Genomic DNA, 25,938 nt, shown 5'->3' on the forward strand with positions numbered 1-25,938 from the left:
CAATTTGGATGTGAACAGTAACTGCACTGTATTAACACTGATTGCACAAATAATTCGATTTTCGTTTCAGCTAATAAATAGTTGTAGAACCAATGTGAAAGACAAACTAGATTTTGTGGACTTTAGCTTACTGGAAAGTGTTGTGTTGTGTTTGAGTAGTAATCACCCTTCCATGTCTGTGGGACTGCATCTCCCTGCATGCAGTTCTAGACATTGATCAGGAGTTGCCTGACACTGGTATTGCCCTGATGCTCTTTGGGATGTGTAACGGTATGTTTATAATATCCTGAATGACGCTGTGAAAGGCCTAAACATTGCAAGGGATTCTTCCCCTAAATAATGTTTGTTTCACTCCGATTCTTAAAATGTCCTGTTGTCCTGATAGTTGTTATGTTCGTATGTTTCTGTTCTTTGTTGGCCTCACATTTAGTCTACTCTCCTATGAAAGAGATGAGCTAGCAAGGTGAACTGAAGATGCGTTTAGTACATCAACAACCACCCAACATCCCAACTAACTTGATTTAACATTCCCCTAGGGTATCGAAGGATGTTTTGTAAGCATGGCCAGGATTGTTGGAAACTCCTGTGAGAGGCAGGAGTGCAACTCTGTAAAATTGCATGTAGGAGGAAATAAACGTCCATTATCGTTCAAAGTAATGATACTTTGGTATAACTTACAGTATGGAAAAAGCATGCTACAATACTACTCCACACACTGGTTCTACTAAACAAAACTACAGTATGTTGATCTTTTTGATCATGTTTTGCATGGGACCAGCAGACTTTGTATAAGTATGATTAGTTATATAACTATATATTTACAATAAACTTAACATGGGAAGCAAAAGAGATTTAATGTTTTTTTCTGTATTTTGAGGATTGTTTTGATGATCTACATCTATATGGATTACTGTGATCCAATTAGTGTACTTGTGTTGTATATGTGTGTCCTGTCTGTCTGTCTGTCTCTGTCTGCCCCTACAGTCTGTTTTCTTAAGTGTGTGATGAATAGCAGTACTGATGTGGAACAAATTATTTTACCTCTCACATGATGGCAGTAGTGTTCTACGCCAAAGCTATGCATGTTAATGTTTGACCCTTTCACCCTTGGTAAATACCTTTATTCAGTCCATTTCTTGCAGGTGCCAGTGCAGGTGTGGATGACTGTATTTAGTATTTTATTAGGATCCCCATTAGCGGTTGCTGAAGCAGCAGCTACTCTTCCTGGGGTCCACACAAAACATGAAATATGACATAATACAGAACATCAATAGACAAGAACAGCTCAAGGACTGAACTATACACATTTGCAAGGTAACTTTATCCCATAAATCAGATTCCTGTTGTTCTATATTGACCTTATTCCCAATGGATAACCACCACGCCCTAAATCAATACCGAGGACAGAAACACATGCTTATGCTGCATGCAGGCCAGGGTCACTGTATTTTCGGTATATCCAGGTACATGCAAAGGCATCAGTTTCCAATGGAAGACATGGGGTGAGTCTCATATTTCACGAATTCCCATTGAATACAGGTTTAATCCTCACTGTGATTTCTACAGTAATATACAATGAGCTCCAAAAGTATCGGGACAGTGACACATTTGTTGTTGTTTTGGCTCTGTACTCTAGCACTTTGGATTTTAAATTATACAATGACAATGAGGTTAAATTGCAGACTGTCAGCTTTAATTTGAGGGTATTTTCATCCATATCGGGTGAACCGTTTAGAAATTACAGAACTTTTTGTACATAGTCCCCCTATTTTAGGGGACCAAAAGTATTGGTAAAAATTCATTATACAGTGAGGGAAAAAAGTTTTTGATCCCCTGCTGATTTTGTGCGTTTGCCCACTGACAAAGAAATGATCAGTCTATAATTTTAATGGTAGGTTTATTTGAACAGTGAGAGACAGAATAACAACAACAAAAATCCAGAAAAACGCATGTCGTAAATGTTATCAATTGATTTGCATTTTAATGAGGGAAATAAGTATTTGACCCCTCTGCAAAACATGACTTAGTACTTGCCCTTGTTGGCAATCACAGAGGTCAGATGTGTTTTGTAGTTGGCCACCAGGTTTGCACACATCTCAGGAGGGATTTTGTCCCACTCCTCTTTGCAGATCTTCTCCAAGTCATTAAGGTTTCGAGGCTGACGTTTGGCAACTCGAACCTTCAGCTCCCTCCACAGATTTCCTATGGGATTAAGGTCTGGAAACTGGCTAGGCCACTCCAGGACCTTAATGTGCTTCTTATTGAGCCACTCCTTTGTTGCTTTGGCCGAGTGTTTTGGGTCATTGTCATGCTGGAATACCCATCCACGACCCATTTTCAATGCCCTGGCTGAGGGAAGGAGGTTCTCACCCAAGATTTGACATGGCCCTGTCCATCGTCCCTTTGATGCGGTGAAGTTAGCAGAAAAACACCCCCAAAGCATAATGTTTCCACCTCCATGTTTGACGGTGGGGATGGTGTTCTTGGGGTCATAGGCAGCATTCCTCCTCCTCCAAACATGGCGAGTTGAGTTGATGCCAAAGAGCTCGATTTTGGTCTCATCTGACCACAACACTTTCATCCAGTTCTCCTCTGAATCATTCAGATGTTCATTGGCAAACTTCAGACGGGCATGTACAGTGGGGAAAAAAAGTATTTAGTCAGCCACCAATTGTGCAAGTTCTCCCACTTAAAAAGATGAGAGAGGCCTGTAATTTTCATCATAGGTACACGTCAACTATGACAGACAAATTGAGGGAAAAAAATCCAGAAAATCACATTGTAGGATTTTTTATGAATTTATTTGCAAATTATGGTGGAAAATAAGTATTTGGTCACCTACAAACAAGCAAGATTTCTGGCTCTCACAGACCTGTAACTTCTTCTTTAAGAGGCTCCTCTGTCCTCCACTTGTTACCTGACGCCTTGATAAGTTCCTTTCCTGAGGATGGCTCACCCCTCACAGTTTTGGGGGATTTCAACCTCCCTACGTCTACATTTGACTCATTTCTCTCTGCCTCCTTCTTTCCACTCCTCTCCTCTTTTGACCTCACCCTCTCACCGTCCCCCCCTACTCACAAGGCAGGCAATACGCTTGACCTCATCTTTACTAGATGCTGCTCTTCTACTAATCTCACTGCAACTCCCCTCCATGTCTCCGACCACTACTTTGTATCCTTTTCTCTCTCGCTCTCCTCCAACACTACTCACTCTGCCCCTACACAGATGGTAATGCGCCGCCGCAACCTTCGCTCTCTCTCTCCCACTACTCTCTCCTCTTCCATCCTATCATCTCTTCCCTCTGCTCAATCCTTCTCCCTCCAATCTCCTGATTCTGCCTCCTCAACCCTCCTCTCCTCCCTTTCTGCATCCTTTGACTCTCTGTGTCCCCTATCCTCCCGGCCGGCTCGGTCCTCCCCTCCAGCTCCGTGGCTTGATGACTCATTGCGAGCTCACAGAACAGAGCTCCGGGCAGCGGAGCGGAAATGGAAGAAAACTAAACTCCCTGCCGACCTGGCATCTTTTCACTCCCTCCTCTCTACATTTTCTTCATCTGTTTCTGCTGCTAAGGCCACTTTCTACCACTCTAAATTCCAAGCATCTGCCTCTAACCCTAGGAAGCTCTTTGCCACATTCTCCTCCCTGCTGAATCCCCCCCCCCCATCCCCCCCTCCTCTCTCTCTGTGGATGACTTCGTCAACCACTTTGAAAAGAAGGTTGACGACATCCGTTTGTTAAGTCTAATGACACTGCTGGTCCTGCTCACACTGCCCTACCCTATGCTTTGACTTCTTTCTCCCCTCTCTCTCCAGATAAAATCTTGCGACTTGTGACTGCAGGCCGCCCAACAACCTGCCCGCTTGACCCCATCCCCTCCTCTCTTCTCCAGACCATCTCCGGTGACCTTCTCCCCTACCTCACCTCGCTGATCAACTCATCCTTGACCGCTGGCTATGTCCCTTCCGTCTTCAAGAGAGCGAGAGTTGCACCCCTTCTCAAAAAACCAACACTCGATCCCACTGATGTCAACAACTACAGACCAGTATCCCTTCTTTCTTTTCTTTCCAAAACTATTGAGCGTGCCGTCTTTAGCCAACTCTCTTGCTATCTCTCTCAGAATGACCTTCTTGATCCAAACCAGTCAGGTTTCAGGACTGGTCATTCAACTGAGACTGCTCTTCTCTGTGTCACGGAGGCTCTCCGCACTGCTAAAGCTAACTCTCTCTCCTCTGCTCTTGTCCTTCTAGACCTGTCTGCTGCCTTTGATACTGTGAATCATCAGATCCTCCTCTCCACCCTCTCCGAGCTGGGCGGCTCACTCCTGGATCGCGTCCTACCTGACCGGTCGCTCCTACCAAGTGGCGTGGCGAGAAGCTGTCTCCGCACCACGTGCTCTCACCACTGGTGTCCCCCAGGGCTCAGTTCTAGGCCCTCTCCTATTCTCCCTATACACCAAGTCACTTGGCTCTGTCATATCCTCACATGGCCTCTCCTATCATTGCTACGCTGACGATACACAACTAATCTTCTCCTTTCCCCCTTCTGATAACCAGGTGGCGAATCGCATCTCTGCATGTCTGGCAGACATATCAGTATGGATGACGGATCACCACCTCAAGCTGAACCTTGGCAAGACGGAGCTGCTCTTCCTCCCGGGGAAGGACTGCCCGTTCCATGATCTCGCCATCACGGTTGACAACTCCATTGTGTCCTCCTCCCAGAGTGCGAAGAGCCTTGGCGTGACCCTGGACAACACCCTGTCGTTCTCCGCTAACATCAAGGCGGTGACCCGATCCTGCAGGTTCATGCTCTACAACATTCGGAGAGTACGACCCTGCCTTACACAGGAAGCGGCACAGGTCCTAATCCAGGCACTTGTCATCTCCCGTCTGGATTACTGCAACTCACTGTTGGCTGGGCTCCCTGCCTGTGCCATTAAACCCCTACAACTCATCCAGAATGCCGCAGCCCGTCTGGTGTTCAACCTTCCCAAGTTCTCTCACGTCACCCCGCTCCTCCGCACACCCCACTGGCTTCCAGTTGAAGCTTGCATCTGTTACAAGACCATGGTGCTTGCCTATGGAGCTGTGAGGGGATCGGCACCTCTGTACCTTCAGGCTCTGATCAGTCCCTACATCCAAACGAGGGCATTGCGTTCATCCACCTCTGGCCTGCTGGCTCCCCTTCCTCTGCGGAAGCATAGTTCCCGCTCAGCCCAGTCAAAACTGTTCGCTGCTCTGGCACCCCAATGGTGGAACAAGCTCCCTCACGACGCCAGGACAGCGGAGTCACTCACCACCTTCCGGAGACATTTGAAACCCCACCTCTTTAAGGAATACCTGGGATAGGATAAAGTAATCCTTCTACCCCCCCCCCCCCCCCCTAAAAAAAAAAAAAAGGTATTGTAAAGTGGTTATCCCACTGGCGATAGGGTGAATGCACCTATTTGTAAGTCGCTCTGGATAAGAGCGTCTGCTAAATGACGTAAATGTAAATGTAAATGTAATTAATGGCACCTGTTTGAACTTGTTATCAGTATAAAAGACACCTGTCCACAACCTCAAACAGTCACACTCCAAACTCCACTATGGCCAAGACCAAAGAGCTGTCAAAGGACACCAGAAACAAAATTGTAGACCTGCACCAGGCTGGGAAGACTGAATCTGCAATAGGTAAGCAGCTTGGTTTGAAGAAATCAACTGTGGGAGCAATTATTAGGAAATGGAAGACATACAAGACCACTGATAATCTCCCTCGATCTGGGGCTCCACGCAAGATCTCACCCCGTGGGGTCAAAATGATCACAAGAACGGTGAGCAAAAATCCCAGAACCACACGGGGGGACCTAGTGAATGACCTGCAGAGTGCTGGGACCAAAGTAACAAAGCCTACCATCAGTAACACACTACGCCGCCAGGGACTCAAATCCTGCAGTGGCAGACGTGTCCCCCTGCTTAAGCCAGTACATGTCCAGGCCCGTCTGAAGTTTGCTAGAGTGCATTTGGATGATCCAGAAGAGGATTGGGAGAATGTCATATGGTCAGATGAAACCAAAATATAACTTTTTGGTAAAAACTCAACTCGTCGTGGTTGGAGGACAAAGAATGCTGAGTTGCATCCAAAGAACACCATACCTACTGTGAAGCATGTGGGTGGAAACATCATGCTTTGGGGCTGTTTTTCTGCAAAGGGACCAGGACGACTGATCCGTGTAAAGGAAAGAATGAATGGGGCCATGTATCGTGAGATTTTGAGTGAAAACCTCCTTCCATCAGCAAGGGCATTGAAGATGAAACGTGGCTGGGTCTTTCAGCATGACAATGATCCCAAACACACCGCCCGGGCAACGAAGGAGTGGCTTCGTAAGAAGCATTTCAAGGTCCTGGAGTAGCCTAGCCAGTCTCCAGATCCCAACCCCATAGAAAATCTTTGGAGGGAGTTGAAAGTCTGTGTTGCCCAGCGACAGCCCCAAAACATCACTGCTCTAGAGGAGATCTGCATGGAGGAATGGGCCAAAATACCAGCAACAGTGTGTGAAAACCTTGTGAAGACTTACAGAAAACGTTTGACCTGTGTCATTGCCAACAAAGGGTATATAACAAAGTATTGAGAAACTTTTGTTATTGACCAAATACTTATTTTCCACCATAATTTGCAAATAAATTCATTAAAAATTCTACAATGTGATTTTCTGGATTTTTTTCCCTCATTTTGTCTGTCATTATTGACGTGTACCTATGATGAAAATTACAGGCCTCTCTCATCTTTTTAAGTGGGAGAACTTGCACAATTGGTGGCTGACTAAATCCTTTTTTTCCCCACTCTATATGTGCTTTCTTGAGCAGGGGGACCTTGCGGGCGCTGCAGGATTTCAGTCCTTCACGGCGTAGTGTGTTACCAATTGTTTTCTTGGTGACTATAGTCCCAGCTGCCTTGAGATCATTGACAAGATCCTGTGTAGTTTTGGGCTGATTCCTCACCGTTCTCATGATCATTGCAACTCCATGAGGTGAGATCTTGCATGGAGCCCCAGGCCGAGGGAGATTGACAGTTATTTTGTGTTTCTTCCATTTGCGAATAATCGCACCAACTGTTGTCACCTTCTCACCAAGCTGCTTGGCGATGGTCTTGTAGCCCTTTCCAGCGTTATGTAGGTCTACAATCTTGTCCCTGACATCCTTGGAGAGCTCTTTGGTCTTTGCCATGGTGGAGAGTTTGGAATCTGATTGATTGATTGCTTCTGTGGACAGGTGTCTTTTATACAGGTAACAAGCTGAGATTAGAAGCACTCCCTTTAAGAGTGTGCTCCTAATCTCAGTTTGTTACCTGTATAAAAGACACCTGGGAGCCAGAAATCTTTCTGATTGAGAGGGGGTCAAATACTTATTTCCCTCATTAAAATGCAAATCAATTTATAATATTTTTGACATGCGTTTTTCTTGATTTTTTTGTTGTTATTCTGTCTCTCACTGTTCAAATAAACCTACCATTAAAATTATAGACTGATCATTTCTTTGTCAGTGGGCAAACGTACAAAATCAGCAGGGGATCAAATACTTTTTTCCCTCACTGTATGTGTATTAAAGTAGTCAAAAGTTTAGTATTTGGTTCCATATTCATAGCACACAATGATTACATCAAGCTTGTGACTACAAACTTGTTGGATGCATTTACTGTTTGTTTTGGTTGTGTTTCAGATTATTTTGTGTCCAATAGAAATGAATTTTAAATAATGTATTGTGTCATTTTGGAGTCACTTTGATTGTAAATTAGAATAGAATATGTTTCTAAACACATCTACATTAATGTGGATGCTACCATAATTATGGATCATCCTGAATGAATTGTGAATAATGATGCGTGAGAAAGATAAAATGCACAAATATGATACCCCCCCCAAAATGCTAACCTCTCCTGTTATTGTAATGGTGCATCTTAGCCTATTGCATTTTAGCCTATGCAGCTCTGACAATGACATTGCTCATCCATATATTTATATATTCTTATTCCATTCCTTTCCTTAGATTTGTGTGTATTAGGTATTTGTTGTAGAACTGTTAGATTTTACTTGCTAGATATTGTTGCACTCTCGGAACTAGAAGCACAAGCATTTCGCTACACTCGCAATAACATCTGCTAACCATGGGTATGTGACCAGACCCGTCGCCAGACCTCAGTCTTAAGGGGGGCATATGAAATGCATGGGAGGGCAGGGCACAATTATTATTAGCCTACAGTACGTATATTTAATAAAAACTTCCCTCAAGTGGGGGGGGGGGGCACAAGCATTTTTGGGGGCGGGCCCGGCCCCCTATGGCCCGCCCATAGCGACGGATGTGTATGTGACCAATAGATTTGATTTGATTTGATTTTGATTTGGTGAGAGGTTAGCATGTCTTGGAGTTATGATATTTGCGCATCTGTAACGTTCTCACTCATCATTATTCACGATTCATTCAGGACTATCCATAATTATGGTAGCATCCACATTAATGTAGAAGTGTTTAAAAACATATTATATTCTTATTTACAATAAAAGTGACTCCAAAATGACACAATACATTATTTACCATTCATTTCTATTGGGCACAAAATAATCTGAAACACAACCAAAACAAACAGTGAATGATTCTAATAAGTTTGTAGAGTCAAAAGCTTGATGTAATCATTGCCTGCTAGGAATTTGGGCCCAAATACTACACTTTTGACTACTTTAATACACATATAAGTGAATTTGTCCCAATACTTTTGGTCCCCTAAAATGGGGGGACTATGTACAAAAGGTCCTGTAATTCCAAAACTGTTCCCCTGATATGGATGAAAATAGCCTCAAATTAAAGCTGACAGTCTGCACTTTAACCTCATAGTCATCGTATCATTTCAAATCCAAAGTGCTGGAGTAAAGAGCCTAAACAACAACAAATGTGTTACTGTCCCAATACTGTTGGAGCTCACTGTAACTGTTCTAACTGTTTATCGTGAAGCATAAGAATGAATGAGCTGCTGTTGGTAGTTTTTTATGCTTGAATGACTGACATGATAGTAAGGTTGTGGGAAAGACACATCACAGGCACGGTGCACTTACCTACTGTGTGTGTTTGTGTTAGTTTTGTTCAAAGCCTTTTGTTTCACTCACCAACAAAGGCAGGGATACTGTATGCCATAATGACATTCTCTTTTGTTGAACGCAGTGATCTTGTTTCTCATATTGTGTGTGTTTCAGTGATCCTGTTACGCTTCTTTCCAGAATGTACTGTCCCTGGCAAGGGAAACAGATAGACTATCCAACTTTCAAGAGGTTAGGTTAAATAAGAAGTAAATGGACACACAGCCATTACGAGGCTTATAAAATAAAATGGCCACATCTAGAACAAGCTGTTCTTAGGACGCGCTGCCTGCAACACGATATAGATAGTTGACACAGTAGCATATTGTCTCTCCTGGTTTTAATTCATGCAATTGGTTTATGAGGTGATCAAAGACAAAGAAGATGAAATGGTGATTTAGTGGGGTTGGGATCTTGGGTTCCAGGATTTCTATGGTCATATAGAATAGATAGAGCTATACATGTGCCAGAGAGCTCCTCTCAGTAGACCCCCCCCCCCTCATGGACTATTATGAGGTGAAATTACTAGGTTTTCAAGTACACATAGCTGCTTGTAACAGAGAGAACAGGCCTGGATAGTTATTACAGTATCATAACAAACCCTAGAATAAAGATTTGCCCACCATAATGCTCAATTTGCCTATATCTTACTAACTCAACAAATACCTTGACCATTGACTCAATAATGACATTGACTTGCAAGGAACAGGGCTGTCAACAGCATCAAGCATTTCGCTACACCTGCAATAACATCTGCTAAATATGTGTATGTGACCAATAACATTTTATTTGAAATGCATAGCAGTCTCCTCCAGGCTCAAGTCTAGACCATAAAAATGGAAACTGTCCCTCAGTTACAAGAGTGGCAGAAGTCACATCCATGTAATCAATTAGGTCTTTCGATTTACATGTCAATATACCCCACCAAATAGAATACATGGGGGTTCATCAGAACTTTAAGGGTTAATCGTTTGCGTTTGCGGTCCAGCTGTGATCACAGACCCGCCCATTCATCCAAACTCTGGGGAGAACGCGCAGGAGTCGCGTCTCCAACTGACACGGTCGAAAGCCAATGAAAAGCCTTAAAGTGAAAGTCATACTCTCGCATATCCAATGGGAACGCGCAAACGGCTGATTTTGGGAATCAGACTTCGTTGAATGAAAACCCAACAGCAACCAGCAATGGTAATAAACCGTCCGATTATGCCTGCCTGATCGATAGCGTACAATGCATGACTCCCTATCATAGCCCACTGGGAGTATGCTCAGATTTTTATTCTTCTTCTGGTCAGTCTGTTGTGTTATTCGACGTCGCAGGAATCCAAATAGGGGTTGAACTAGGACCAAACGCTGCGGTAACGTTGGGTGATGTGTGCTGCATGCATCGTATGGATCAAACCCGGATTGAGTCTTCAGGGATTTTGAGTGCAGTCGCTGGTGGGAAGCTCGTTAATTCTGGGCAGAGTTTGACATACAGATGCAGTAATAATACCGTGGAGAACCGTTTTTTTTTATTGCTCTGGCTTTTGTGTGTGTTTAAACGCGGAGTCTTCCTCTCACCCGCTGGTCAATAAAAGCGCGTGAGGGTCGGGATGTGATGGTTTCGCAATTGGGATGTAACCAACCAAGCATCGAAAAGGCTGCAATGAGATGCACAGGTTCACTTCTAGCCCTGAAGGAGACGCTCAACTAATGTAGTTTTGACGTCGACATGGGATTATCACCCACATCATCACGTTTTTTCTTATAATTCGTTTTACATCAAGGCAAAAGAAAGTGCTTGGGGAAGTATAACAGATTCGCAACATGATAGATGTTGGTATGGCCAACTATTGGAGTTGTATAATCTTTTTATTCCATGGTCTTGGCCTATAATTAACAACATTTCTGCATACAGAGTTTATTTTTGGATTATAATCATTTATGTAAAACGAAGTCCTCCTGGAAATGTATTCTACACTAGAGATGTGTTTGTTGTTACAGCATATGTCCCAGATGACGTCTTATTTAATTGTTTTTAAGTGATTTTCCAGAGCATTTTACCAGCTGCCGCCAAGTTATCCCCAGTCATGAATAGGCCAATGCGTCACATTTTAAAATGTATCACGGACATACATTTGCCCTATCATAATGGACTTTTAAATGGACACATTTAATTGACTTCCTCTGATTGTTACCTCTGGAATTCAGTCATCACGGATTTCTCAGGAATTTCATAGACCAGTCATTGAAGAAAACATTGTAACAATGTAACAACATTGTAACAAGAACAGTAATTTGCACGAAATTGGCTTTTATAAGAAACTATAAGCAGGCACGTGTGTGGTCCTGTGTGTTGCTTTTTTATTTAATTTTTATCTGAGAAATATCATGTCCAGATCTAACAGTGTGAGCCCGCCCGGAGTCGGTGCGCCTGGGCTGAGGGGAGGGACTGAGCTCAGATCTGCTTGGGGCGAGTCTGAGTCTATTGCAAACGGATGCCCATACTCGGCTAGATCTCCGAGCAAAAAGCTCGCCCGGTCGAACAGCAGATGGAGGGAAGGAGATGATGATCCCGACCAGCAGCCCGGACCTGGACGAGCCACGACAACGGTTAGCAGGGTCAGTTTTAGGTCTAGATCTGCGTGGCAAGAGCATGGGACTGGGGAGGAGAGCCGAAACAACAACCGATCGTCCCCAAAGCACGCAGATGGAGCCGGGGAAGTGAGACCCAAATCGGTGGAGTTGGGCTTGGAGGACCGGAGAGTGAAGGGCTCCAAACCCGAGGAGGAACTCATGCCTGAAGTTCACCTTTCAATGGTCGCGTGCTGCAGCAGCGCGATGCAGATTTTCAGATCCAAGAAATTCCAATCGGAGAAGTTGGAGAGGCTGTACCAGCGTTACTTTTTCCGGCTCAACCAGAGCAGTTTGACCATGCTCATGGCCGTTTTGGTGCTCGTGTGCGCGGTCATGCTGACATTCCATTGCGCGGGGGGAGTATGCAGGATCACTTACGTGGTGGTCTTTTCCTTGGCCATCTTACTTATCCTCATATTGATGGTGGTGTGCAATCGGAACGGGTTTCATCAGGACCACATGTGGATAGTCTGCTATGTGGTCATTCTAGTCGTGCTGGTGGTACAAGTGATCGGGGTGCTGCTTGTGCAGCCGCAAAGTGCCTCTGAGGGAATTTGGTGGACCGTGTTCTTTATCCATGTCATCTACACGCTGCTCCCGGTTCGGATGCGGGCTGCAGTTATCACTGGAGTTATACTGTCTACCATCCATGTGGCCGTGTCTTGGAAGTTAAACGAAAGGGATGCCTTTATATGGAAGCAGGTAGGTCCTGTTTTATCACGTTTTTATCATGTATTAAGCATGCATAAATCGATCACTTTTACAGTAACTTCAAGCATGGATGAGTCTACCAAATAAGTATATTTGGGGGGAAATTCCATCAAGTGACAAGTGGCCTGTTTGGAGAAAACTTGCTGAGTCAAAGGCCTATTTTATTGCATATAATTCTAATTCTCACAATGTACCTAGCCTAGGCTACTCATTAGGAAATTAACACAGTAATTTGTCTCTCAATATTGCATTACTCATTTTTACTGTGATCGATTGTACATTTCACACATCGAATACCTTTTCACGGGACAGTGACTGACTGATAAAGATGCCGAGTTTGTCTTGAGATGCTACTGATGCTTGTTACTATGGAAACGGTCTCGATTGACCATTGCTCAGTTCCCTTGTTGTTATCATGGAGAAGACCATTAGTAAAAGCATTAATGTAATATATTAGAGAGAGGAAAAACACTTCTAAGAAGGAAAACAGAGCTCACTGGGTAAAACGGAAGTTTTAAGAATTTAGGTAAAATAACTGTTCTAGAAGAAGTTCTAGAATTATGGGTCAGAATGGAAGTGCCACAGATGGACATCCTCTTGAAGTGACAGTGTTGTTGACTGTTTAGGGTTTGTAGACTTGAGAAGAATTGGGTTGGAAACATGGGTTTATTTTGTTATATATATTTTGTAAACATTTCTAGGCTGTTTGGTTTTATTGTGTTATATGTCAATAACATGTTGAGGCCCCTGGCTCTATTTTATTCATTTTAAAAACTTTCACCACCAGAGCTGTGGTGACTGGGGCCAGCAATCTCTTGTTGTCAAATTGACAGGGGCTGAGCGATTTGTAGAAATTTGACGCTTGCCCTTTGCTGGCCCCAGTCAATTTGACAACAAGAGATTTGCTGGCCCCAGTCAATTTGACAACAAGAGATTTGCTGGCCCCAGTCAATTTGACAACAAGAGATGGTCAGATTTGTGTTGACCAATAAGAAGGCTACACCATTAGAATGCAATTTTGTGTGGACACAATACAATTTTTTGGGAAAGAATATTGGGAAACACTATCCACTATTACTGTAGATATATTAAGGACATTTTCTGAAATTACAATGTACATTTGTTACATATAGCTCCATTAAATAGTGAGGTCTGTTATAAAGAAGGAGCCCATCCCAATGGGTCTACATTTGTCATTTTATTCAAAGAGTAGAATCAAACTCAAAATGTCTATTACAATGCCAGAAGGAGCTTGTGTTTGAGATCCCCTCTCTCCGAGGCAGAACATGAAATTGTGCTTTGTATGTAGGATCCCAAAAACTATTCAGGGAGACTAGGGCTGCGTCCCAAATGGCACTATTCCCTTTATAGTGCAATACATTTGAGCAGGGCCATTTGGAATGCACACTGGTAAATGCCTTTGGACTGGCAGTTCTTAATCTCAGTTTATCTTAGTAAAAGGAAAATATTAAAGTAAAAGGATACTAAACTAAAGCCTCTTCTGGTATTTCTATTCAGGACTGTAGCATGGGATTGATTTGAAAATACAATATTATACACACAGTTACAGAAAAAAGATAGAACAAGTATTTCAAAAGAAAAAGGATGACTTCACAGTGCCAAACCTCAAATACAGTGGCCTGGTGACCCATTGTGTGTGCCGCTGTGCCCTCTTTTGCTCGGCTCTGTTCTATCTCTCTCTCTCTCTCTTTCTTACTTTGTCATTTTCTGGCTTGTTCTCTCGCTCACTGTGTTTACCAGTCCCTGTACTACTTATAAACAGCCCTAACAATGGGCTCTTCCCAATAACTTCTTCTTTACAAACCTGGGGAATGGTAACTGTGCATCAGTCCACCATTGAAGTTTAAGGGCTTGTAAATGAATTATTGAACCGTGGAAAAAAAGAAAATAACTCAAAAGCAAAACTTCACACAATACCGCCTCTTTCTTATAGGCTAGAATGGATCAGTTGTGTGTTGTGTTCCTTCCAACACAGCATTCTGGAATATTCTAATCCCCTTTCTTTTTCTTTTTTTGAAACTTTGATTATATTGGTCAGAGAGTGTTTGTGATACAGACATGTGACCCTATATCAAATTGCATTTTCTGTGAAAATATGCTATTTTTGAGATGAGTGTGTGGGAACAGGCTGTTGTAATTGTTTCTCTTTCCTCACGATCCTGTTGTTTTTAGCATATCAGACCTTTTTTTTTTCACGTGAAAACATTATGATATGAAGGGGGAACATAGATACATTCATTATAATTCATGAGTTGAATCAAATGTTTAAACCTTTTCTCATGCTTGGAGTCTTCACCCATTTGGCAAGAATTGTGTGACATAAAACAGTACCTTTCTTTCCTTACATTTATGATACTGCTGTTTGTCTTTACATCAAATACTAAGAATTTAACAATTGAATTACACATTGAACTTGATCCTGTAAAATTCCTGGATATTGCTGTTGACTCTTTTTTTTGTATGGATATCTCGGAAGTGCACTCACTGTAACCTTGTAACATTTCGTATCTCCCTATGTTACAGTGTGAAAACAGTTTTCATTGGCACACATATCCAAAATAATGTATGGATTGCCAAATCGAATGCTTCTAACAGAATGAGTAACTTTAACAAGATGAATCAAACAAAAATCGATACTGTCATTAACAGGGTTCTTCAATAATTATGCATAATAGTTGTTTGATGCGCATTTGATGTCTAGCTGTTTAGTTATATGGGGAAATTATCACGCAACATCAGCTGATTCTGGAAAGGATTTTCTGAATGACAGTCAAGTGATAAAGAGCTAATGTGATACTGCACGCGATTGAACAACAGCCAAAGTGCGGGAATTAATGTTGATCTGGAGAATTGACAGAACATTTAGGTGTCTATGTTGTAATGGCGGTCAAGATAACTAGCCTATGTCATGGACAACATTATGTCAAGATCATTGTAGTAAGATTATGGGCCGTGTACGTTTTGATCACTTGTTTCCCGAGTTAAAATGGAGCAATGGGGAACGTGAAAACAGCTTGTTTATTCCTTTTTTTATATAATGATTTAAAAAAGGCTTGTTTTTCGTTTTTACATATATATAAAAATTAAACAAACTTGATATTTCGATTTTCACATGTGGGTGGGGTTAAATGTTGTATGCCTTTCTTTGGTTAAGTGCACAGCCAACACTTCCTGTCCTTTCAAATTAGGAGTTCACCCTTCTAACTCCATTCTACGAATCTATGAATGTGTGATCTATTAATTAATCGATTAATAGCTGCCCATACTGTGCCACAATGCCAAGATAAAGTATGATTTCTCAATTTCTGCATAAGATTTAGTGTGTATTGACTTATTAATTAACTTATGTTACTGTAAATGGTTAGCTGACTGATATATCCTAGCTACCTAACTAACCATTGGTCATCTTATTCAATGATGCCATACTGCCAAAGCAGAAGTATCTATTGCTAGACTAGAGATATGCCCCAAGCTATAGTTAGTCAGTGGTTGCACATCTAACTAGCTGGAATGAAGCCAGGGTTTGAATAGTAGACATGTAAATATATCATTTCACTGTTTACAGCAGGTCTTCAGCTACCCAGAGCTGTCTGATCAGCCTGATAGGCTGTCGTGGGTGTGTCCAGCTTACACCTGTGCAAATCCATGTGTGTATAGCAATGGAATGAAACATCCAATCAATGCCTCGAGTTGTGCCGTAGGTCCACCACACACCCGGAGAGTTGTGGGGTCCTGTCCAGCAGCAACCCCTAGCCCCTACCCCTAGACACTTGTGGAGATCTTAGAGGATTGGACAGGTGTAAGCAATACTGCCAAAATTCCACCAAGTCTTTCAGAGGGTAAGGTGGAGCTCTCACCATGTCACCACCCATCAATCACTCTCAGATCTCCACAAGTGTCTAGACTCTGTGCAGTAAGGGCTAAGGGTTGTTTCTGGACAGGCCATGGGTATTATGGTAGCACAGTTTAGTTAAACATTTGATTTACTTCTTATTTTATGATATTTCCACACACTATGAGGTAGAGCCGGGATGATAACAGTATCACAATATTTTTTCCATGGCAAAAATTAAAACATGAAGCAGACCTACAGTTAGGGAAAAAAGTATTTGATCCCCTGCTGATTTGATATGTTTGCCCACTGACAAAGACATGATCAGTCTATAATTTTAATGGTAGGTTTATTTGAACCGTGAGAGACAGAATAACAACAACAAAAAATCCAGAAAAACGCATTTAAAAAATGTTATAAATTGATTTGCATTTTAATGAGGGAAATAAGTATCAGAAAGATTTCTGGCTCCCAGCTGTCTTTTATACAGGTAACGAGCTGAGATTAGGAGCACACTCTTAAAGGGAGTGCTCCTAATCTCAGCTTGTTACCTGTATAAAAGACACCTGTACACAGAAGCAATCAATCAATCAGATTTCAAACTCTCCACCATGGCCAAGACCAAAGAGCTCTCCAAGGATGTCAGGGACAAGATTGTAGACCTACACAAGGCTGGAATGGGCTACAAGACCATCGTCAAGCAGCTTGGTGAGAAGGTGACTACAGTTGGTGCGATTATTCGCAAATGGAAGAAACACAAAATAACTGTCAATCTCCCTCAGCCTGGGGCTCCATGCAAGATCTCACCTCGTGGAGTTGCAATGATCATGAGGACGGTGAGGAATCAGCCCAGAACTACACGGGAGGATCTTGTCAATGATCTCAAGGCAGCTGGGACCATAGTCACCAAGAAAACAATTGGTAACACACTACACCGTGAAGGACTTAAATCCTGCAGCGCCTGCAAGGTCCCCCTGCTCAAGAAAGCAAATATACATGCCCGTCTGAAGTTTGCCAATGAACATCTGAATGATTCAGAGGAGAACTGGATGAAAGTGTTGTGGTCAGATGAGACCAAAATCGATCTCTTTGGCATCAACTCAACTCGCTGTGTTTGGAGGAGGAGGAATGCTTCCGAGTGGCGCAGCGGTCTAAGGCACTGCATCTCAGTGCTTGAGGCGTCACTACAGACCACCAGGTTCGATTCCAGGCTGTATCACAACCGACCGTGATTGGGAGTCCCATAGGGCGGCGCACAATTGGCCCAGCGTCGTCCGGGTTTGGCCGGTGTAGGCCGTCATTGTAAATAAGAATTTGTTCTTAACTGACTTGCCTAGTTAAATAAAGGTAAAATAAAAATAAATCAATGCTTGAAGAGTTTACTGATTATAATGATTTAATAATTGTTTTTTATTATTGTCAATGATTTTGTTGTATTATATTATTGTATTCTATTATTATATCAACTATTAAAACATATAGAAATGCTGTTGTTTATCTTTTTCATTCTTCAGGAATGTTTAGCATGGCTATAAATGATAGAGAAGTTGACTAAAGTACAAAAATACCTGGCAACTAGGCATGACAAAGAAACATGCGGTGTCCATGTTTCTTGTGACATTTGTAATGACATGTAGATGTTTTGTTTTTGCTAGGTGGAGTTATTGTCTCATTGTGCCTACCTATACTTTTATTCCTGTAACTACACATGTGAAGCTGCAAGAAAATCATATTTAAATGTATATCAAACCATTCTGACTCTGATGTCACACATTGGCCCCCTTATTTATAGATAGATCCATGTGTACTGCACTCCCAATACATGCAGGGATGACCGGCACCCTGGTAAAAGTAGTGCACTTGATAGGGAATAGGGTGCATTTGGGAGTAAGCCTACAGCCTTTCAGATGGAGCCTCAAATGGAGATAATTGGGACACAACTGACCTCAGTGTTATCTGATTTACCTCACCTTAACCTCCCATCCCACCTCCCCAACTGTATTGTGTCGCTGTTATCATAGGGGGACCTGTGGGCAATCAGGAAGTAATGTGCGTGGGAGTCTGGGAGAGATGGGCTTTGTAGTATTTTAAATGAATGCTGATGCTGTTCAGGTCCCCATTACAGATGTTTCATTAACCCTTTACACTCATACCCGTATATTTTGGCACAAAAGAAAAGCCTAGATTGGAACGCAGTGGCTGTACAGTAACATGCTATACATTACCTCAGAGCTCTGGCTCTTCGCTTCACAGCGCTGTATGGCTTTTGACTGACAGCCGTTCTGAACTTGAGCGCGACAAGTAGTTGCCCCCATCCCTCCTGCTAATTGGGCAACTTTAACAACATTTTTGTTGGCTGAGTGAGGGAAATGCTGTAAATTAAGAGGACTCTATGTATTTAGAAAGATGAGACGTTGAGGATTATAATAAATACCACTTAGATGTCATGCAAGCCAGCCAAACACCCATGAGTTCAAATGTGCACTTCATTTCCATATCATAAAACTCATGTCATATACAGTGTCAACGTTTATGATCACTATGTTTGATATACAGTTACAAGATGAAATGGCGTCATACCCTGGGTTGTTCTGAACAGAATGAGGCCATGTTTGTCTATTGTGAAAAATATTTTGCCGCAGCACACACACCTGAATGCATGCATGACTCCTTTCTATGCTCACCAAAATTATTACCAGTTTCTCTGAATTGCCTTGTGAAAGCCTAGCACTGTAATATCGTAGTTTATAACTTAGCTAGTCATGTTGGCAGTAGAACAAACTTTCAAATGATGCCCACCTGACCCAGATTGCGAATTATAATGGACCTATCACCTGCACATTGAGTGGAAGCCTTTTCTGTTCACATAGTTCAACTTGTTTTGGGATGGTGCTTTTAATGGCGATGTGGGTGCCGTCTATTGCGCCGTTCCTATTTGGGAACGGAATAGACATTATGCGATGGTGTATGTAAACAAAAGTAAACCTTGAATTTTGAGGTTTAGAATATCTCTGGTGGCCAAGTTGCCCTATTTTAAGAAATGCCATTGGTTGGTGGATATAAAATCTAAGATCTTTAATAGGCTGGTGTAGAATTTGTTACAGGAAATAACCACTGCAAGCTAGGTTAGCATAGGCCTAAATGTACCAGGTCATCTACTGGAAACAGCTAACGTGTAGTGTTTTATCACGTCAGCGATTTTAATTGGCTGATTAACATTTTGAGATGGAGAAAAGTCAAACTTAAACTTTTTCTAATGTTCGCAAGTATAGACCCACAAAGCACAGGTCAAAAGTTTAAGATTAGAACTCAAAAGGTTGGTTTCCCGAACACAGATTAGATCACTTTTATTTTTTACTTAATCTGTGTCCGGGAAACCAGACTTTCTTCATATTTGTAATTGGCTGTAATTTAGAGCAGACATTATTGGCTGCTTTGCCATTAAATTCTGAAACTAACGGAATGTTTCCACTTTTATAGCAGCTCTTATGAGCCTTTTTTGTGGATTTCTAGATTACCTCTTGGGTGCACCACTCAATTCAACTCTTCTGGCCAGTTGGCTGGTTTGACTATTGTAGATAAAGAGACACTGCTCACTTTACACAGTGCTCACTTACAAGCAATCTGTATTCAAATGTTTTGAAATGCTGCAATAAGCTTTTAGGATGCAATACAAGTTAGGCAATGCATGGATGTGTGTGGCTACAAATCAATAGTAATAGTTATCATATTCAGACAGTTTGTGCAACATCTTTTGCAAAGAAAATAGAAAGATATTCATTGTGGTTTTCGGGCGTGAAATAACACAAGGCCTTTTCGGTCACTTTCTGTGAGCACTGTGTGCTAAACTGGGGTTAGCCTCTGAGCAACACAGACAGATGAAGCCTGGGGCTGGAAACTGGCCAGAGCCACTCTCTTTGTCCCTGATGATCTGGCAGTTAGCATGGAAGATAACAAACATCTCATCATCTTTCGGTTTCACTGTAGATTTCATTGTTCTCCAATGGCTTTTTTTCTCCTGAAACTCTAATTGATTAGTCAAAATGTCTGTTAGAATGAGATCTCCATATGAACCTTGTTTGTTCTCATTTCTACCAGAGCTCTCATCAAATCAAATAAAAGCTTATTTGTCACATGCTTCGTAAACAACAGGTGTAGACTAACAGTGAAATGCTTACTTACAGGACCTTTAACAACAATTCAGAGTTAAAGATAAAACAAAACAAAAAAAATAAATAGTGACACGAGGAATAAATACACAGTGAATAACGAATAACAATAATGAGAAAAAATAACATGGCTATATGTAGAGAGTACCAGTACCGAGTCAATGTGCAGGGGTACGAGGTGTTACATGATTTTGTGTCACCATAGAGAAAATGGCAGGAGGGTGAAGTGAGGTCATACTTTGTCTAACAACTTATGTATTGTCATGTAACCCAAACACCCTAGGCATTGTTGGCTGGAAACAAAACAGGATTGCTCCATGGCACCACACTGCATTGTACCACAGAGTCATCCACCATATAGAAAACACATTTGTCCCGGCCCAGTCATGACCTCTGTGTAACCCCTAGTGTGTGTCCCTGACATGATTGTCCATCCACACTGTGTTGACATTGAAGCTGCCTCATGGTGTGAAAGTAACAAGTGTTAACTCCCCACCTATCCTCTCTACTCTCCTCACCACTCTCCAGGATGAACTTGTTATCCCTTATATGGTGACTGCCAGGCAAATAAACCATCCTCTTCCCTGTATGATATTCAAATTCATTTTTTTGTCATTTTGAGTACAGTCTTCTAACTAACTCTGTCTGATTGCCTCTATACAAAGCTTAAATAGTAACTTTCATGATGTATTTTTATTTTTATCGAAACCCAGATGTTTTCGGCAAAAGTGATATATTTTGGTATTTTAGTATTAAATCTAGCAGATTTTCCCACTAGCGATTCAACTCTTACCATTGAAATCGTGATGTAGAGGCACCTACACTATATATAAAAAAGTATGTGGACACCCCTTCAAATTAGTGGATTCAGCTATTTCAGCCACACCCATTGCTGACAGGTGTATAAAATCGAGCACACAGCCATGCAATCTCCATACACAAACATTGGCAGTAGAATGGCCTTAATGAAGAGCTCAGTGACTTTCAACGTGGCACCGTCATAGGATGCCACCTTTCCAAAAAGTCAGTTCGTCAAATTTCTGCCCTGCTAGAGCTGCTCCGGTCAACTGTAAGTGCTGTTATTGTGAAGTGGAAACGTCTAGGAGCAACAACGGCTCAGCCGCGAAGTGGTAGGTCACACAAGCTCACAGAACGGGACCACCGAGTGCAGAAGCGCGTAGCGTGTAAAAATCGTCTGTCCTCGGTTGCAACACTCACTACTGAGTTCCAAACTGCCTCTGGAAGCAACATCCACACAAGAACTGTTCGTCAGGAGCTTCATGAAATGGGTTTCCATGGCCGAGCAGCTACACACAAGCCTAAGATCACCATGTGCAATGCCAAGCGTCGGCTGGAGTGGTGTAAAGCTCGCTGCCATTGTACTCTGGAGCAGTGGAAACGCGTTCTCTGGAGTGATGAATCACGCTTCACCATCTGGCAGTCAGACGGACAAATCTGGGTTTGGCGGATGCCAGGAGAATGCTACCTGCCCCAATGCATAGTTCCAACTGAAATGCTTGGTGGAGGAGGAATAATGGTCTGGGGCTGTTTTTCATGGTTCGGGCTAGGCCCCCCTCCTCCTTGCTCGGGCAGGTTTCGGCGTTCGTCGTCACCGGCTTACTAGCCACTACCGCTCCATTTATCATCACCCCATTTGTCTTGTCTTGTCTTGTCAATCACACACACCTGGTACTCATTCCCTCATTAGTCTGTGTATAAGTGTTCCCTCTGCCCCCTTGTCCTTTGTGAGTGATTGTTCATTGTGTGAGTGAGTAGCTCGGTTGAGCTACTCTTTCCTTGTATGTAGCCAAGGTAGATTTTTCTCTTGTGCTAGTTTCGTTTTGACGCTTGCTGCGCTTTATTCATGTACACTGAATAAACTCTGGATTTCGGTGTTTTACCTCCTGCGCCTGACTCCGTCATTCACACCTCATCAAAGAATCACTCACCTCTATGGAGTCAGCAGGAGAGGTGCGCATGCCTGGAATAGTGGCAAGGGTCCAGGAACATTCCACTATGCTGGCCAGCTTGGGGGAAGCGATGGATCGGGTTCTTCAGGTCGTCCAACGCCTGGAGAGAAGAGGAACCGATCCTTCGAGACCAGCTGGCCAACCGGATCCAGCCACCTACATCACAGCACCCGAAGGGAGATCCAGATATCTCGACCACGGGCGTTCGATGGGACGCCGGCTCTATGTCAGGGATTCCTTCTCCAACTGGAGCTGTACTGCTCCAGTGTCAGGCCGGCGCCATCAGATCGAGAGCAGGTGTCCGTCCTCATTTCCTGCCTCTCGGGGAAAGCCCTGGAGTGGGCCAACGCGGTTTGGAGAGAAGGAGGAGCCGCATTGGAGGACTACAGGTAGTTTTCGATCACCCGCCCGAGGGTCGAGAGGCGGGTGAGCAGCTGATCCACTTGAGGCAGGGGACGAGGACAGTACAGGAGTTTGCGCTGGAGTTCCGGATTCTGGCAGCAGGATCCAGGTGGAACGAGCAGGCCCTGATCAACCAGTTCCGGTGCCATCTACGGGAGGACGTCCGACTGGTGGACATGGCCATTCGTCTGGATAACCTGCTGGCAACCAGAGGACGTCCTGGAGGAGGTCTGCCCGTTCCCGCCCCGACCAACGCGGAAACAGAGCTCATGGAGCTGGGTGGTACCGCACACCGAGAGAGCGGAAGACATGAATGGCATGAATGACATGAATGGCCAATCGGATGGCATGAAGGGACATTCCACCACACGTTGTCGTCAGCGCTCTTTTGGGTCAGGAGGCGGCTGGCAGGGCACTCTCGCATCACCCCAGGTATTGAGCACCCACACTTGTTCAGAGCCCTCTGCTGCGCACTGTACCATACCCATATACTTCCCTGATTACATGAGAGTTCCCAAGTGAAAGGCGCTAGTAGATTCAGGCGCAGCTGGGAACTTTATGGTTAAACTTTCGCACGCCGCCAGGGCATTTTATTAGTTCCCCTATCCATTCCACGCCCCATCAGAGCACTTGATAGTCGACCATTAAGGTCCGGGTTGATAAAGGAAGTCACGGTACAAGTCACCATGATCACACAGGAGACGCATTGTGAGCAGGTCACTTTTTCCATCATTGAGTCTCCTGCTTTCCTTGTGGTGTTAGGTATTCCGTGGCTAGCACTCCACAACCCCACTTTCTCATGGCCGCAGAGGGTTCTCACAGGGTGGTCGCGAGAGTGTCAGGGTAGGTGTCTGGGTGTTTCCGTTGGTGCAACCACCGTGGAAAGTCCAGACGGTGCCTCCACCGTGCGCATTCCCCACGAATACCATGATCTGGCACAAGTTTTCTCCAAGAATAAAGCAACTAAATTGCCACCTCATCGGGCGGGGGATTGCGCAATAAACCTTTGGGTAGACGCTGTACCTCCCAGCAGTCATGTATATCCCCTGTCACAGGCAGAGACGGAGGCTATGGAGACATATGTCACCGAGTCCCTGCGCCAGGGGTACATACATCCCTCCACTTCACCCGCCTCCTTAAGTTTCTTTTTTGTGAAGAAGAAAGACGGCGGTCTGCGCCCGTGCATTGACTATCGACCACTGAACAAGGAGACGATTAGATTGAGTTATCCTCTCCCCCTCATTCCATCAGTGGTTGAGTCATTGCATGGAGCGCGCTTCTTCACTAAATTAGATCTCAGGAGTGCGTACAACCTGGTGCGTATCAGAGCGGGAGATGAGTGGCATTCAGCACAATGACGGGGCATTATGAACACCTGATGCCCTATGGTTTGATGAATGCTCCCTCCGTCTTCCAGTCCTTTGTGAACGAGGTGTTTCGGGACATGCTTGGTCGCGGTGTAGTGGTCTACATCGATTACATCTTGGTGTATTCCGCTACGCGCGCCGAGCATGTGTCTCTGGTTCGCAAAGTACTGGCCCGACTGTTGGAAAATGACCTTTATGCTAAGGCAGAAAAGTGTATGTTTTTCCAGCAGTCCGTCTCCTTCCTCGGATACCGCATCTCTACCACAGGTGTGGAGATGGAGGGCGACCGCATTGCAGCCGTGCGTAATTGGCCGACTCCAACTACGGTAAAGGAGGTGCTGCGCTTCCTTGGCTTCGCCAACTATTATCGGAGGTTTATCCGGGGCTTTGGCAAGGTCACAGCTCCCATTGAAGGAGCTGTTGAAGGGTGGGCTGTCCCGGCTCCGCTGGTCTGCTGAGGCTGACAGGGCCTTCAGTAACCTGAGGGAACTGTTCACCTCGGCCCCGGTACTGGCCCACCCCGATCCATCACTACCGTTCGTAGTGGAGGTGGATGCGTCCGAGGTTGGGATGGGAGCAGTCCTGTCTCAACGCTCGGGCACGCCACCCAAGCTCCGCCCCTGTGCGTTCTTCTCAAAGAAGCTCAGCCCGGCGGAGCAGAACTACGGCGTTGGTGATCGGGAGCTGTTGGCTGTTGTCAGAGTGTGGAGACATTGGCTCGAGGGGGCGAAACTCCCATTCCTCGTCTGGACGGACCACCGTAACCTGGAGTACATCCGGGCAACGAGGAGGCTGAACCCTCGCCAGGCCAGGTGGGCCCTATTCTTCACCCGGTTTGATTTCACACTGTCATACATTCCGGGTACAAAGAACGTGAAGGCAGACGCACTGTCCCGGCTGTATGATACAGAGGAGAGGCCCAGAGACAATACCCCCATACTGCCAGACTCATGCATTGTGGCGCCGGTAGTATGGGCGATGGATGCGGATATAGTGCAGGCATTACACGCCTGTGCTTATCCGTGATCGTCTGATCTACTGGGCACACACGTCACCCTCCTCTGGTCACCCAGGTATCGGTCGTAGAGTGCGCTGCCTGACCGAAAAGTACTGGTGGCCTACCTTGGCTAAGGACGTGAGGGTGTATGTTTCCTCCTGCTCAGTGTGCGCCCAGAGTAAGGCACCTAGGCACCTCCCAGCAGGTAAGTTAAAACCTTTACCAGTTCCACAACGACCATGGTCTCATTTGAGTGTTGATTTTTTAACTCATCTACCTTTCTCTCAAGGGAACACCACCATCCTGGTCGTTGTGGACCGCTTTTCGAAGGCCTGCCGCCTCCTTCCTCTGCCCGGTCTTCCCACGGCTCTGCAAACTGCGGAGGCCCTGTTTACACACATCTTCCGGCACTACGGGGTTCCAGAGGATATAGTGTCCCCAGTTCACGTCAAAAGTCTGGAAGGCGTTCATGGAACGTCTGGGAGTCTCGGTCAGCCTGACCTCTGGGTTCCACCCTGAGAGTAATGGGCAGGTGGAACAGGTAAATCAGGATGTGGGTAGGTTCCTGAGGTCCTATTGCCAGGACCGGCCGAGGGAGTGGTCGGTGTTCCTGCCATGGGCAGAATATGCCCAGAACTCTCTCCGCCACTCCTCTACGAACCTAACGCCATTTCAGTGTGTTTTAGGTTATCAACCGGTTCTGGCACTGTGGCACCAGAGCCAGACCGAAGCTCCTGCGGTGGTCGA

At 44.3% G+C, this 25,938-nt stretch overlaps 1 protein-coding gene across 1 annotated transcript in view; it reads left to right on the forward strand.

The window, feature by feature from the left end:
- Positions 1–11,476: 11,476 nt before the first annotated feature.
- The window catches only part of adcy5 (adenylate cyclase 5), a gene marked incomplete at both ends in the record, with an annotated part of 122,185 nt that continues 107,723 nt past the window's right edge, over positions 11,477–25,938 (forward strand). Inside the window, one exon of the mRNA XM_084179519.1 lies at positions 11,477–12,424. Coding sequence (XP_084035645.1) covers positions 11,477–12,424 — 948 coding nt within the window. The remainder of the gene's footprint in view (positions 12,425–25,938) is intronic.

The sequence above is a fragment of the Coregonus lavaretus genome (assembly GCF_964263955.1).
Source record: "Coregonus lavaretus genome assembly, chromosome: 16".
NCBI lineage: Eukaryota > Metazoa > Chordata > Actinopteri > Salmoniformes > Salmonidae > Coregonus > Coregonus lavaretus.